Source organism: Colias eurytheme, chromosome 11 (assembly GCF_061535395.1).
Source record: "Colias eurytheme isolate Ceu_HAF_F1 chromosome 11, ilColEury1 Martin Lab GWU primary, whole genome shotgun sequence".
Lineage (NCBI taxonomy): Eukaryota > Metazoa > Arthropoda > Insecta > Lepidoptera > Pieridae > Colias > Colias eurytheme.
In genome coordinates, this window is record NC_142990.1 from 11,105,780 (window position 1) to 11,122,300 (window position 16,521).

At 32.1% G+C, this 16,521-nt stretch overlaps 2 protein-coding genes across 3 annotated transcripts in view; both read left to right on the forward strand.

The window, feature by feature from the left end:
- LOC149904870 (very long chain fatty acid elongase 7-like) overlaps positions 1-1,067 on the forward strand; it is a 51,014-nt gene extending 49,947 nt beyond the window's left edge. For both annotated transcript variants that reach the window (XM_090106959.1, XM_090106960.1), the window contains exon 7: positions 585-1,067. In XM_090106959.1, coding sequence (XP_089963085.1) covers positions 585-920 — 336 coding nt within the window. In that variant the 3' untranslated portion in view covers positions 921-1,067. The remainder of the gene's footprint in view (positions 1-584) is intronic.
- Positions 1,068-7,676: 6,609 nt separating this feature from the next.
- LOC149904871 (very long chain fatty acid elongase AAEL008004-like) lies at positions 7,677-16,373 on the forward strand. Its single transcript, XM_090107305.1, has 6 exons — positions 7,677-7,820; positions 13,132-13,322; positions 13,477-13,557; positions 14,013-14,175; positions 14,852-14,988; positions 16,122-16,373. The coding sequence occupies exons 1-6, from the start codon at positions 7,772-7,774 to the stop codon at positions 16,338-16,340; spliced, it is 840 nt and encodes a 279-aa protein (XP_089963431.1). The 5' UTR covers positions 7,677-7,771; the 3' UTR covers positions 16,341-16,373.
- Positions 16,374-16,521: the final 148 nt, after the last annotated feature.

Sequence of the window (16,521 nt, forward strand, 5' to 3'; positions counted from 1 at the left end):
TAATATTAATTTTCAGGGAAATATGAATAACAATTAGAATTTTATCAATTCCAGCATTAACTTACTATTATAAGGGTTGTACCCAATGCTCTATTAATGATCAACAATAGTCAATAATTTTGATAGTCAGTTTGAGTTCATGAACACTCAACACAATGACGTGAATGTACCTAATCAATCTAACCTTTTCGTGAATATAAGCAAAGCTTGCAAGCAAAGCTTGCTTTTCTGTGAATCCTAACGTAATATTGACTATATGTTTACTTTGCCTTGAGTTCTACTTATTGATTTATAATCTTCTAACAGATCCAATACATTAACTCTTAAGCGCGTCACACACGGTGAAGATACTATTATATTTTATGTTAGGATTCTCTAATATAAAATATTACAGTATCTTAAGGTATCCGGTATCAGCGTTCTGACCATCATTTTTCTTTTTCTCCTTTTCTCCTGTAGAACCGCCCGCGCCATCCTGTTACAAATGACCCGAAATTTTGTGTCAGTGTTTCACCGTGTGTGACGCGCTTTAGTGTTATTGTTTCGATAATTCGATTAACTGATTTATAATTTCCTTCTTCCAGATCCAATTCTGCATTATCTTCTACCACAACTTCAGTGTCATGTTCTGTGATTGCAACTACCCCAAATTCATCAACTTCTTACTGTCTCTCAACGCTGGAATATTCCTGTATATGTTTGGCAGTTTCTATTACAGAAACTACGTAAAATCTGACGAAAGAGACTTTAAACCTATTACAAATACAAATGGAGTGTCAAATGGAGTGTCAAATGGAGTGTCAAATGGAGTGTCAAGTGGTGTTTCAAATGGTCTTTCAAATTGTGTTGTTAATGGTGTGTCAAATGGTGTTTCTGGTCTTTCAAATGGTGTTGTTAATGGAAAATTGAAAGAGTCTTAGTTATAATTGCTCAATTACATTAAGAATATTGTTATGTGATTTAGTTTAATTATAAATATAGATTTGAATGTAAGACTTAAAGCAATTGACAATGGCATTCACCGACATCACTGCATACTGTACCACCGTATTTTCCTATTTTATTATGAACTAGCGGTCCGCCCCGGCTTCGCCCGTGGTACATATTTACGTTTTCTCTACGTAAAAACCATCCTCGTACTTCAAGGAATATAATAAAAAAAGAATTATCGAAATCGGTTCAGCCGTTCTCGAGTTATGCGCTTACCAACACATTTTGCGATTCATTTTTATATATAAGATTATGAAACATGACACAAAATAGTTACTTGAATATGAACTACTTTTTATGTGACATCAATAAGATAAGTATTATGTCTTCAAAGTTCAAAGCTGAAGAATATACAAACAGTGATTCTGTAGCTTAACTTATTGGAAAATTTTAAGGTCACAATGAGATTTTTTTGAAAGCATAGAAAAATTAAATCACGAAGCGAGATTCGAACCCACTTCTTTCGTCTTGCCCACCCAGCCACCCGCCCGCCGGAGTTTAGTCTATCCTTTCAGTTTTTATGTGTATACAGGGTGTTCACTGTTGGTATACTAAGCTCAAAGGAGGTTATAGTTTTGCATACGTTGAGTACGTAAAAAATACTTATAAAATTCCAGACGCATTTTTTTTTTCAAATTGATGAATTCGAAAAAACTCAAGCCCAACTTGCCACCAGCACGTGAGCTATCTTTTAAGATTATGTTTTCATAGATAAAATGCTCACATTAGAGAAGCGGTATATGCCGGCTGTGCGAAGCTAGAAAAGAAAACATGTATTTTCAACATGGACGTAATTTTGTTGTTTAAGTATTTTTTACGTGATCAGTGTATGCAAAACTACAAGTCCTTTTGCGCTTAGTATCTATACCAATAGTGGGACACCCTGTATATGGGACACCATACAAATGGCAAACACAAAAACGCAGGTTCGAATCCCGACTCGTGATCGATTATTTCTATTCTTGAAAATTTTCTCATTTATACAACTTGAATACTATAAAACTAAATATCAAATAGCATTGACTTTTAAGTCAGTCTAGTTTACTAGAAATACATAACACGTGTAATCACTTGGATAATAGTAATATAAGTCAATTACCTTTGTACCTAGATCAAAGAGTGACTGTACATCATAATTTAAGTTGGTTGATGACTTCAGAAATGCCTTGATGTTGTAATAATTGTAAGTAATATGTAAATTGATCATGGGTGATGAAAAAATAAATCCCCTGTTAAAAAAATGTGTGCGTGTACTAGTGTACACACGTAAGAAGTGAAACTTCTTTATGACCTTATTTTTCATAAAAAATACTATATGCAACTTTACAGAAATACATCGAATCACGCGTGGTAGGGATAAGAAAAAGATGGCGCGTAACGGAAAAATGTCACGCGTAACGAAAAAATGTTACACTAAATTTTTTTCCAACCACGATAAAGAAGTTTCACTTCAATAATCTAGAAAACAACATCATGAAATGTTTGTACAAAGTACATTGGATTTTTTGTAACAACAAAATGGTAGTGTTGTTTACAAACTGAATTAATTTTTACAATTAGGATAATTTATAAGTCTACTAAATAAGAATTATTACGATTGCGGTGATTTTAAATTGGTTTATTTTTTGTTAAGATGTATTTTTTATGTACCAAAGTTGTAAGTAGATAATATTTTATTACTGTAATTGAGGAGAAAAAAACATAAGATACTAAAAAGCAACAGGAAACAGGTTCGTTTATATAATGTAAAATTTCACATGATGACTGTGATATTTATTTTATAGAATATCATGAAAATTACTTACTTAAATATTTTTAATTTTGTTATCTTACTGATATAACATTGTACTGCTTTTTTAAAGCATACTGTATTTGCACAAAATAAACAAATCCAGGACATACATAATATTATTATTTTTTGTGATGGGTGTTGTCAAAAGTTGTTCCAATGCTTCCTTAGATTACATTTTGATAAAGTTTTTTTTTTATTTTTTTAAAACAACGTAAAAAAATAAAAATAATAAATGTTTAAAATGTTTAAAATGTATGTAAAAGTCATTTCTGAATTCTAATGGGCCCTCTACACAATGGGCAGTGTTGGCCCAACATGACCGTCGCATCTAGAAAATAATATTTGCTGCTATTATGGCGTTTATGAATACATCTACAATAACGGCCGATAATATATATTGTGAAGAGGGCCCCTAAGAGACCACAAATCTGTCTGTAATATTAATGCACTCCATATTTGGATTATTCATTTTACTTACCCATGAGAATTTAGTTTTATAATGTGACTGCACCTTTTTTGAAAAAAATAAAAGCAATACAATACAATCAAAATATGTAAGTACTCAAAATTCAAGCAAGCTTATGCAAATTATATCATACCATAGACAAATATAAATTATATTCGTCCATGATAATACTTAGGGACTTAGTTACAAAAATATTAACTATTTTTAAGGTATTATGAGAAATGTGTCTTCCTTTAAATCTCTACTGTAAAAGGGAGTTTTTATGTACTTATATATCTCTATATAGGTCTAGAAGACAAAGTACGATACAATAGGATTCTATGGAGTATGGCCAATTTTAGCCCAAATATTTCAACTTTTAAACTGTATTAATAAGATAGAAAAATCGAAAAATTTATTTATTTCAAAGAAATGTGAAATGAACAAACGAAATCATTATAAAAATGACAGTAAAATAATAAACATTTTGATACAGATATAGACTTTTTAATACACTACAAAAATACCTTTAGACTACAGGCGGGATAGTGCTGAATCTTATAATTTTATGCTCTTAAATCGTTCTAGATAGATCACCAGCCCCCCTAGTCAAGTGGCTTTCTGTTAGCGTAGCGTTCAATAGAATAGACTACGAATGTATGAGATTGTCGTAAGCTGTAGATACGTTATCTAGATACGTTATCTACAGCTTACGACAATCTCATACATTCGTAGTCTATTCTATTGAACGCTACGCTAACAGAAAGCCACTTGACTAGGGGGGCTGGTGGTTCAAATGACCCATAACTTTTTCAACATGGGCCTGTAGTCTACATGGTATTGCCTTCATTGTAAAATAGTCTTTCTCCATTATTGTATATTTTTTCACGTCATATATTCGAAAGATGATAGTATTTTATGGATACTACTATTATATTTTTATTGATTATTGGTAAAAAAGGCATTAAAAACAGGAAAAGGGTTATTGTAATATATCTTCTCATATAAAACTATATAAGTGGTGAAAATAGTCAGAGTAAATGTAATCTCTATGAGATGCATTTTATATTTATTTTACACCTACATAAGACTTATTTTTTATAAGAATAAATGTAATAAATGTAATATTATGAAGTTTGATTTATGTCCTACCCCACCCTGTACCCCAAAGTGATAAGAGGACCGCCTCCTTGGTACAGTGGTTGACGCGTGAGCATAGCACCGAGGGGTCCTGGGTTCGATTCCCGGTGGAGACGAAGAAAAAAATGTTTTGGTCTGGTAGGACACAGAAGGCTGATCACCTACTTGCCCCTAAAGAAAATCGATCAGTGTAACAGATTTATAATGCATCTGCCCCTTACCCCTTGGGGGCATTGGACTTCACACACGCCCTATGACCTATCCTGTTTATTTTATTTTTAATCCAAATATAAGTACTTGTTTTTTTTTATGATTTTATAAAATTTATTTTATATTGAAAGAACTATCTACCTATATATTATATACAAAAAACGACTCCCAAGATTTAACTAAGCTTTGAAAATCGACGCTAAAAATATTGCTTTAAAAAGTTTTAATAGATAATTAATACTTACTGTATAATTTTTATACCAAATATCAAGTAAAAACATTATTTACTTTTTATTTTAATATTTATGACTGGTTTTGATAAACATCAAACAGCACAATTTAGAAAACAAAAACACAATGCATTTTTTAATTAATAAATTTTTAATAAAAATTACGATTGTTCTGCAGTGTTCTATGAAAATATAATAATATCATATAAATCAAATTTAATTATTATACCTAGATTAAATGAATATTAATTTATACCAAAATGGCAAACATAAAGTTAAAATTGAATCGATCGTTTAACAAGTTTTCGAAGATTAATCTGATGATTCTGTTGAATCAGTTCAAACTCAAACTCAAACATTTATTTATTCAATTAGACTTCTTCGAAAGCAGTTGAAACGTCAATACATATTTTTAAAATTTACCACCGATTCGGAAAGCAGTATCTATGGAGAAGAATCGGCAAGAAACTCCATAAAGTTCTACTAGCTTTCGTTATCTTGAGACTAGAATAATTAAAATCTACATGGAAAATTATAAATTTAATAAAGTGAAATAAATAAAATTTCATTCGCCAAAGTTTTGAAGTGAAACTTCTTTAACGGGGTTGGAAAAAAAATTACTGTTACATTTTTTCGTTACGCGTGACATTTTTCCGTTACGCGCCATCTTTTTCATATCCCTACCACGCGTGATTCGACGTACCTATTTCTGTAAAGTTGCATAATATTATATAGTAAATTTTTTTTTGAAAAACAAGGTCATAAAGAAGTTTCACTTCTTACGTGTGTAGTGTGTACACTAGTATGAAATAATATTGTAATACTGTGCTAGTATATACGCACACATTTTTTATTATTTTTTAATAGATAGCATTCCTTGGTATTCCATCGCATCTTCAATACTTCCCTGAAGTCCTTTTACAAGCAAGCATAATTTCATAGTTATTAATTTCGATAGTACTGTATAATGAACATAGTAATTAATTATCTGTTGTACTATCATTCCAAAACATATTTTCCAGGTAGAAAAAAAATAGTTTCCTTACATTTTTAATACAAGCAAGACATTATTTCGTATTCCTTCAACATTGCTAATCATTTATCGCAGGAGTAACAAAATTGAGTAATAAATGGTAACACACATAATAAATCCATATAAATTTACTTGATTTAAATGTTGATGTTTAAGATTAATAATAAAGTCTTTAATATCGCAAAGCGAATACAAATAATTGGTTGCTATTCGCAAATATTGACTTTACGCATAAGTTCCTAATAATAAATTATTGTAGCTACATTTACAGAATGTATCGTATGTTTAAAAAATCGAAAAGAAGTTTGCAAGAGATATAGAGTAAGACTATAATGTATTTACTATTTTGGATAAAAAAAAAAACTAAACGCAAACTCTACAGAGATCGTTCACCTGCTTGCAGGTAACTCAACAAAAACTAAAGATCTTGCTAATGATAACCATTATGTTATCAATTCCAAAATAAGTATTGTACGCTCAATTTAAAAAGCTACAAGTCGCCGGTTGCAGAGCTTGACTTACTTACTTTCGCATTTATAATATTAGTAGGGATATACTTATTCGTTATAAATAACTGACCCATAAAATATTGATGTAAAATTGGGTAACTACTATTTAAAAAGACTACCCAGTACAAATTTTAAATTAATTCTATTATTTAATCAAAATTCTATAAATATTTAAAGGTTACTTAATTCATTTGAATTTTGAACCTTTAAACTTTAAAGTGACAATGTTATAAAATATATCATTGTGAAAAGAATTCGCAATTGTAATGAATACGTAATGTAACATTTATATAACAAAGAAAAAAACAAATAATAAAAAAAATAATGAAATATTCAAAAGTTTCTTTATCCAAGTTACCTGTCATGTGTCATTTTGGTTATCCACTAAGAAATTTAATAGGGAACGAATCGTTTGAAACTGTTCTGTGGTTTGAATCTTCAGTGAAAATAAACAATTATTATCTGTTGCCATTTTGATATTATATTTTGTTATTTTAGAAGTTTTCTGCTTGACTTCCTTCTATAGATTGAAATTAATCCACACACAGCGAGCAGCCTTGCAAGGCAATTGCTACACGAAACAACTCGGTGTGGACGTGACTCGACCGGGGAAATAGCGTGATAATTTAAGAAAATAAAGATTACGTTTTCCCCAGCCGAGATATCTTTGTGTGAATAGGATCTTAAGAACAATTTTATAAAGATACTAGCCGTCTCAGCAAACGTTGTTCTGCCTTACTCTTATCAGTTAGGAAAGTTATGTCATACTTATCAGTATGAAATAGATGTTCCGATACTCAGACCTACCTGATATGCACACAAAATTTCATGCGAATCGGTCAAGCTGTTTCGGAGGTGTTTAACTTCTAATACCGTGACACGATCTTTTTTATAAAGATATGTTACAGTGTAGCATACAAAACAATAAAGCATTTCTTTCGGGAATATGATACGATTGAATTTTGAATAAAAGAAAAATTAATGGGATTGCTCCTTCAAAATTTGATACTTGTGAAAGCGTGATTTTAAACGCATATTACACACTAGCTGTGCCCCGCGGTTATACCCACAGTGATCCTGTTGGTCTTAGTGTGATGATATAATATAGCCTATAGCCTCCCTCGATAATTGGGCTATCTAACACCGAAAGAATTTTTCAAATCGGACCAGTAGTATAGATAAAATAACATTTATAAAATCCTTCTTTACGCAATTGGTTAATTCTACGAAGTTAGTAGTGGAGCGCGTGGTTTTCAAATAAATTATGCATGGAATGTTAAATTATTTTAATTTGTTAAAGTGATTTAATTACTTTTGTTATTGGTCACATTATTTGGTCATTGTCGTGGGTGAAGGAGGGATGAAAGTTTAAAATTGTTTTTATTTAATTTTTATTTTTTACTGTATTTGTTTTAAGGCACAATGGATTCCATTATAAATGCGTATACATATATAAATGAAGACTTGGCAAGTGAGTATTGTTTTAATTTTATTCACTACTAGCGGTCCGCCCCGGCTTCGCCCGTGGTACATGTTTACGTTTTCTCTACATAAGAACCATCCTCGTACTTCAAGGAATATAATAAAAAAAGAATTATCGAAATCGGTTCAGCCGTTCTCGAGTTATGCGCTTACCAACACATTTTGCGATTCATTTTTATATATAAGATTAGTTTATTTCTAGAAATGATAAATACACTAATTTTAATACAAAAGGTTACATTTTAATTTACTTCTAGATAAATTTTGAATGCGTGTTTTAATAAAATGTCATTTCTATTTAAAGAAGTACCTAATGATTCTCTAACATTTAGTTTTAAATATCCATAATATATTAATTACTAGCTTTCCGCCCGTGGCTTCGCCCGCTTTGTCTAAAACATAATAAATTATATATACTAAAACCTTCCTCTTGAATCACTCTATTATTAAAAAAACCGCATCAAAATCCGTTCCGTAGTTTTAAAGATTTCAGCATACATAGAGACATAGGGACAGAGAAAGCGACTTTGTTTTATACTATGTAGTGATTAAGTATATGTATTGATAAAATCACAAATTATGTGTGTATAAAATACTAAGTTTGTTCATCCGCTAATTATGATGCGGAAATTGTGTTTAATTCTATGTATTATAGGTACATAATATTATGTTTTGTTTTTCGGCTACTCTACAACGAAGCGTGTGACATTTGAACTACGATCTTAGACCTTAATATTTAGTTTATTAACCCGAAATTAATATCCACACAGGTATTCAAAATCTAAACAAGACTGGTTTGCTCTAGTTTCTTATATCTTTGTAGTTACATTTATAGAACCTACTAGCGGTCCGCCCCGGCTTCGCCCGTGGTACCTACATGTTTAAACTATCCTATCTCTCAAGTTGGATCGAACTGCACATGGGGTGCGAATTTTATTATAATCGGTTAAGTGGTTTAGGAGTCCATTGAGGACAAATTTGTGACACGAGATTTATATATACTATTAAGATAGAGTAGACGCCTGCTCTAAATTGTAAGCATGCATCGCACGTGATATTATTTAAAAATATTTCAGGACAATTTTCACACACGGCACGATCTGTTCCCATACTAAGCTTTCGCTTGTGTTATGGAAACCAGATGGCTGATAAACATACATATATAATTTTAAATAAATGCTTAAATAGATAATTAACACCAGCAAAAATCTATGTTCATCACACAAATATTTGCCCCGGGTGGGAATCGAACCCACAACCTCTGGAAGGCAGGGCCACTACCAAATACCAACCAAGACAACCGGTCAATCAATTTCTTCATTGTTTTTGTGCACAGAACATCAGTATTAAAAATAGGTACGTGATTATGATAAGAACTCATAATGAAAAATTTAAGGCCAGGAATCTAGGAAATTATTTGCGTAATGCAAACCTTTTAGAGATAAAGTTTTAATTACTTCACTTGAAATTGATATCCATACTAATATTATAAATGCAAAAGTAACTCTATCTGTCTGTCTGTTACTCAATCACGCCTTAGCTACTGAACCAATTTGCATGAAATTTGGTATAGAGATATTTTGATACCCGAGAAAGGACATAGGATAGGATTTATCCCGGAAATCCTACGGGAACGGGTTTTTCTTTGAAAACGCGGGCGAAGCCGCGGGCGGAAAGCTAGTTCCCTATAAAATATGATAGGTATACGTATTCTTTTATACTATGTACAATCATGGGCTGTTAAGTGCCACAATTATGCATAGGTATTTGACCCATTATTTAATAGTGAGTGAGATACAGGGTGTAATCGTTAAGTGTGCACAGGTGATTATGTCGTAACTATTACAGCCCCCCTAGACAAGTGGCTTTCTATTAGCGTAAAGTTCAATAGAATAGATTATGAATGTATGAAATTGACGTAAGCAATCGTCGTCGTCGTCGTAATCAAACGTCAATCTCATACATTCATAATCTATTCTATTGAACTTTACGCTAATAGAAAGCCACTTGTCTAGGGGGGCTGATATCAAAAAACTTTAAACTGATATCGAAAGTACATTACCTGATGTATAAAACGACAATAATAACTTTTTAAAAATCTACTTTCAAATTCAATTAAAATATTTTTATAGATAAATATGTAGGCAGGATAAACTATCAAGAAATTTTTGCGACAACTATTTTTTTTTGTTTGTATAGTAAGGGCTAGATGGCCATACAATTAAAATTATTAAATAACTTACTACCTATCTATTTTTTTACTCTCTAGCTGTGCCCCCCGATTTTACCCGTAGTGTTCCGCTCCTGTTAATCTGATAACAGCGTGATGATCTTTATCACTACATAGTATAAAACAAAGTCGCATTCTCTGTCCCTATTTCCCTATGTCCCTATGTCCCTATGTCCCTATGTCCCTATGTCCCTATGTCCCTTTGTACGCTTAAATCTTTGAAACTACGCAACGGATTTTGATGCGGTTTTTTTTAATAGATAGAGTGATTCAAGAGGAAGGTTTATATGTATAATAACATCCATTAAATAGTGGAGAAGTACTGTTATTTTTGAGGTTTCTAATGTGATGTCGTAAATAATTACATTTTATCCGCTTACATTGCAAACGCAGGCTGAACCCTACGAGTTTTATCAAAATAATGTACTAAGTATTATTGTACACATTGAAAAGGTCTACAGAAAAGTCCGCGATGGCATATGTCTATCTCTTATGGATAACCCACAATAACTTTTTTTTGTAATTTACTTTTTACGACAAATAATGGCTAATTTTCGAAGCGATTTTAACCAATACAGCATTAATCCTTAACCAATTAAATACCTTGAATAAATTGTTCATTTAATATAGATCTATATGGCCCTTTACACCGTATGATTTTTCGAAGATATTACAGATTTAAAAATTGCGGGGCGTACCGTTTGCGGCGATACCGGCCGGCCGGGCCGCTATGTTTTTATATACAACGTTAAAAGTTTTTCTGTAGTGTATTTAGTATCAGCATTGCACCCGTGCGAAGCCGGGGCGGGTCGCTAGTATATTCTATAGCCTTCCTTGATAAATGGGTTACCGGCTATCTAACACCGAAAGAATTTTTCAAATCTCAGTAGTTCCTAAGATTAGCGTGTTCAAACAAACAAACTCTTCAAGTTTATAATATTAAACGTATATATTCCTCTTACTTAATTAGTATTCTAATTATATCAGATGTCTTCGGATGCTGCATAATCTCCAAACGTCGATCGAAAGATTTGTTTTTGTCTTATTAAAGAATACGTCTTCTTGTTACTGTTGGTGGATTAAAATGCATGAATGGTAATTTCTCTAGCCTACTTCAAGTGACCTATTTACTTACAATAATGTCTTTAGGGAAATTGTAGAGTCATGTTTGTTTGCGAGAATTTTTTCTATAGACATCACTTGTTTCTTTTTACGCTATTGCATAGCTTCTATCGCGGGCCTTGAGCGCGGGAACCGAATCCAGAAATTCCGTAACGAAAAAACCTCACGCTCCCCACTACGACGGGCACGGAGGTGTGGCTTGAAGGCATAGCATGCAATAGCTTTACCGCGGCAGTCCCCGAGTGCCACACGTCTTTTTTTCTAAATTTTATAGATAAGAGAAGAAAATGATTAAATAAAATTCCATTATACATCATTATAAACAAAATATTGTCTCACATTTAAAAAATATATTATTTATTTATTTATTTATTTACAAAGGATAGCCAACAATTGTTAACACTAATTATAGACATACAAGGAAAATACAATTTAACATATATTATGTGAGGTTGATTTTAACCTCGTCCTCAAAAAGTCGAATAAATAAAAATTTCATATAGGATAGTATACAGGAGAAACAGTAGATACTATAATATATAGATTTTATAGTCAAATTCCGAAACACAATCTCTTCGCGGAAGAGGTTTATCTTAGGTTTGCCAAAAACCATCGGGCAATCCTCGCAATACATTTGTGACTGAAGTCAGCAGCAGTCTCGGGGGTAGGCGAATGAAGCATAGGCATCGCACACGCATAGCACGTCTCAGCTAGACAAAGACTGACGAAAATTGTTTAGTAAAAGGTTTAGAAATTGTGGCCGAAATATTACATTTATTCGGGCTTCGTAATCGGTTCAGTAGTTTTTACGTGAAAGAGTAACAAACATCCATACATCCTTACAAACTTTCGCCTTTATAATATATATTAGATATTAGATATTAGATAGCCTTCCTTGATGAATTAGCTATCTAAAAGAATTTTTCAAATCAGACCAGTAGTTCCTGAGATTAGCGCGTTGAAACAAACAAACTCTTCAGCTTTATAATATTAGTATAGATTTAACTCTAGTTTAAACAATAAATTATCTATTAAAATAAAAAAATATGACAATGATTTAGCAGAAAGCAACGAAAATTTGCACTCGTGTTTATATTTTGTTGTCATAATGACTGGATGATTTAAATCAGCGATTAACATATGAATACTGAAGCGGTATGTTAAGTTACTTGATTTAAAAATACGAAGCATATTTAAGTTTATTGGAACGAAGTTCCTTATCGCGCGTTGTTGGGGCTAGACGGAAAAAATTCTTACGAAAAGTTGTCACGACACTTTTTGCTAGAGTTTTAAGCCGTGCGGCGTGCGCGTGGTTCTGTGTCTGTCTCTCTCACTTAACACTTCGTTCCATCCGGATGTCCCTTGACATCGCTCAAGTTTTTTTCTATCTGTATCGTGGCTTTCAATCGTTACAATTAATAGTTTGAGTATAAATTTGAATACGACTTTGAATTATTTGGCTTGTTTTTATTTGTAATAATATGATATGAAACCATCTTGTCATTAAATAATGGTTATCAGACTTGCGTGCTTCTTGTTTCATCACTAATTTTATTAGTGTGTTTGTTTGTGTTTCTTTCACATCGCAACGGAGTGATTCCGTGAAATATTTTTTGTGTTCGGCGATAGTTAGAAGGCTAGAGAGGAATATAGGCGGCGGTGAAACGCATATATATACATATTTACTAAATTACTGCGGTGAAATGTAGGCGGGCAAAGCTGCGGGCGGAATGCTAGTAGCATATAAAGTTTTGTAACTTACGAATTTCTGTACTCTTTTAAAAATAAAAAAGAGCATGTGTGCTGAACACTGTCAGAAACTTCTATGACAAGATACAAAGATACCAAAATCGTCTAAACAAATTTCATTTAAAAAAAATGTCTTCCACGTAGTAACTATCACTTATGAAGCATTCAGTTTTAATTTTTCATTTTTTTTCAATTTCAGGTCCAGTAACAAAAGATTGGTTTCTAGTATCAACACCATGGCCAGTTTTAGGAATCGTTGTGTGCTATTTATTCTTTTGCACGAAACTCGGCCCTTATTTCATGAGCAACAAAGAACCATATGAATTGAAAACGGCTATAAAATTATACAATATATTCCAAGTGCTAATAAGCTCGTTTTTAGTTTATGAGGTAGGTGACTTGTTTTATAATGAATATAATAAAATCGAAGAAAAATATTTTTTGATTTATATCAATTTCCTTTATTTAAAGTAGAGTTACACATAGATATTTTTATTGGTGTAAAAATGTATGGTATGAACATGAATTTGATTTTTTTTTTCAGGGATTCATTTATGTATCTCACCAAGATTATGACTTTAAATGCCAGGCACCTGATGATGTTGACTCGCCTAGAAGTCATAGGGTAAATTTATTTTTTGTATCTTATCGTTAATATTTTTTCCTGACCGTGTGTTATTTTTTTTTTGTAAAAAAAATATTTTTCTTGTATTATTAAGCTGTTGACTCTACATAAGCATCAAGCATACTTGGAACTTAATTAGAACTGTCTACTTTCGAAAAGATAATTAGAACTGGTAAAGTGGCAAACCACTTTTTAGCAATCTTAATTTTTTTTATTCGATTTAGCAGCTCTAAATATTTTCATAAATAAAAAAAAATTCCTTCGCTTTATTATAATATGTATGAAAAGCTATTTGTATAATGTGTCTAGTACGAAATGAACAGGTCATTTTTTTAATCAACCCTAGAGTGTTGAAATTAATAAAAAACTTTACACTCAGGGTTTTGTTCGCGTAACAATTAGTTATAAATAAATAAAAGGAGACCATATTACAAAGGATTAACGTTCATTTTCAGATAGCAAGAAACATCTACATATACTTCGCGTTGAAACTAATCGAGCTTCTAGATACAATATTCTTCGTGCTCCGAAAATCATACAGACAAGTTTCTTCACTACATTTACATCACCACAGTTTGATGCCCATGGCTTCGTGGATCGCTATAAAGTATATTCCAGGTAATTTTTCATTTTATTTTTATGAATTATATTGAAACGTATTTTTATGAATTACTAATGGTCCGCCCCGGCTTCGCCCGTGGTACATATTTAGTATCCTGTGTCCTTCTCCTGGCTTTAAACTACCTCCCTGCCAATTTTCAGCTAAATCGGTTCAGCCGGTCTTGAGTTATAAGTGGAGTAACTAACACGACTTTCTTTTATATAATTATATAGGTTATGTAATATTAGGTAGAGATTAAACTAAATAACTTACTAAATTTTCTCTTCAAAGTCAGTAATTTCAATCAACAACAGAAAAAGTACGCATGATTTGTAGCTAATTCGGCGCAGTTGTGTTATTGCAAAATTTTCGAAATCCCACCCTATTTTTCGTATTCATTAAATATACGAAGCCATGGGCATCAAACTGTGGTGATGCAAACACTTCTTAGTGATAAGGCCGCCTCATAAACTATACTGTTTTTCTATGTATAGTTTTATTGAAGAGTAAATAAATAAATAAATAGCAATAGATATTAAATTCGTGGAAATAATTAATGATAGATCAAATATAGATAAAAAAAAATGCTCATAACAAATATCGCTGCTATTAGTCCTCATCATGACGTCTTTCTTTAAAAAACGAAAAAATACTAAACTAACAAAAATTAAAACTTCATCAAAAATGTTTCAGGTGGCCAATGTGTGCTAGTTGGATGGGTCAACAGTTTCGTCCACGTGATAATGTACGGCTACTATCTAATATCTGGATTGGGACCCCAATACAAAAAGTACTTGTGGTGGAAGAAATATGTCACCGTTTTGCAACTGGTAAGCTTTTTATTCAATAATTTATATATATATTTAATAACTCAGGCTAAAACAAAAAAGAAAACTTCATGGCTCAAAAATGACAGGATATAATAATTAGTATACTTACTGAATATAGCTAAAAATAAACTGGCAGGCTGTATGGTGAACCGAATGAATGAAATATACCTTCTTTTTAAGTGGGGAAATCTTGCATAGATGCCCACGACCCCCGGGGAAGGAGCCGTGGGTTATGTCGGATTCTTACCGACTAAAACCCAACTGTGTTCCGTCGAGCCGCTTTAATGGGTCCGCGGGAATTGTGTCGAAGTCTTCCGCGACATGAATGAAGTATACGTAAAGAGTTATAAACGTAACTACTAATAATAATTAATTTGTGCCTTGAAAGGTTCTACACAAAACTTAAATACATAACGATGTTCAACTTTCAGAGTGTTCAAAAGTTAAGGAGGGACGTATACTAGCCACTCATGTGTTAAGATAACTCTCTAAAATAACATTCATTTTAATATCAATTGAGTTGTTTTTGAGCTAGGTCGTAGCAAACAAATAAACAACTATCTTTACTTTTTGTAATATTACCATAGATATATATATATATATATATATAAGTCCTTCCCCAGTTTCTATATCTTGACCTACAAGTGGAATCAAAAGGTTCTAACTGTCAAGTCATTGCTAAGATGTTAGGTGCATTAGCCTGTTTTGATGTACAACTTCGATATTTAATTACGCTATTCATTTCGATCGTTACATTTCTATCGTCAGCAAATCTATTCGTTTGAAATGTTTGCATTATAAATAGTAAACCAATGTATTTCATATGTTTTTTCAAGTTATCTTGAGAAATCCGAATTTTGAGGAGGTTTGATAACAAATGCACACCCGCAAGCAGATAAAGTCCCAAAAAAATAGTAACATTAAAAAATCTGATCTTGCTTTCCTGGAAAAGAATGCACTCGTTTATTATTCAGATCGGAATGCGGATTCGAAGGGCTATAGGTCTAGGTGATCAGCATTTCTTTCGTATACTTATATAAAAATGTTTAAAAATATTTTTATATAATAAGAAACGTGCACCAGAACATCTATTACATACTTCAATCGACAAACTAATTCAATTTCTTTTACAGGTGCAGTTCGCGTTCATCTTCTGCCACAGTATTAGAAGCCTGTTCTACCCATGTGGTTACCCGACTGTGATAAAATATCTAACAGTAATGTACTCCATAGTATTCATGAACATGTTTGGTCAATTCTACTACCAAAGCTATGTGAAACCCAAGAAACAGGCCAAAAAAAGCGAAAAGAACGGAGTGAAAAATGGCGTCAAGAAATCACGGGTAGACTAGGCTGGTTAAATTATAAATAAATTATTAAAATGTGGTGATGTTTTATTTTTTGAGATATGTGATTATTAGAAACATAAAATTTTATACGAGCTCCATATTGTTGTTCCACTCTGAGCTTAGCTACTATTACCTAAGTATTTTTTTTTAATGGCACCCGCCATCACAGGGTGTTCGCCCCACC

What these genes read in the sequence shown, in the direction of transcription:
- LOC149904871 (XM_090107305.1), top strand. Translation starts at nt 7,772, where the DNA reads ATGGATTCCATTATAAATGCGTATACATATATAAATGAAGACTTGGCA. An exon ending in GCTCGTTTTTAGTTTATGAG is followed by an intron (nt 13,323 to 13,476) that starts GTAGGTGACTTG and finishes TTTTTTTTTCAG; the next exon opens with GGATTCATTTATGTATCTCA. An exon ending in ACTCGCCTAGAAGTCATAGG is followed by an intron (nt 13,558 to 14,012) that starts GTAAATTTATTT and finishes GTTCATTTTCAG; the next exon opens with ATAGCAAGAAACATCTACAT.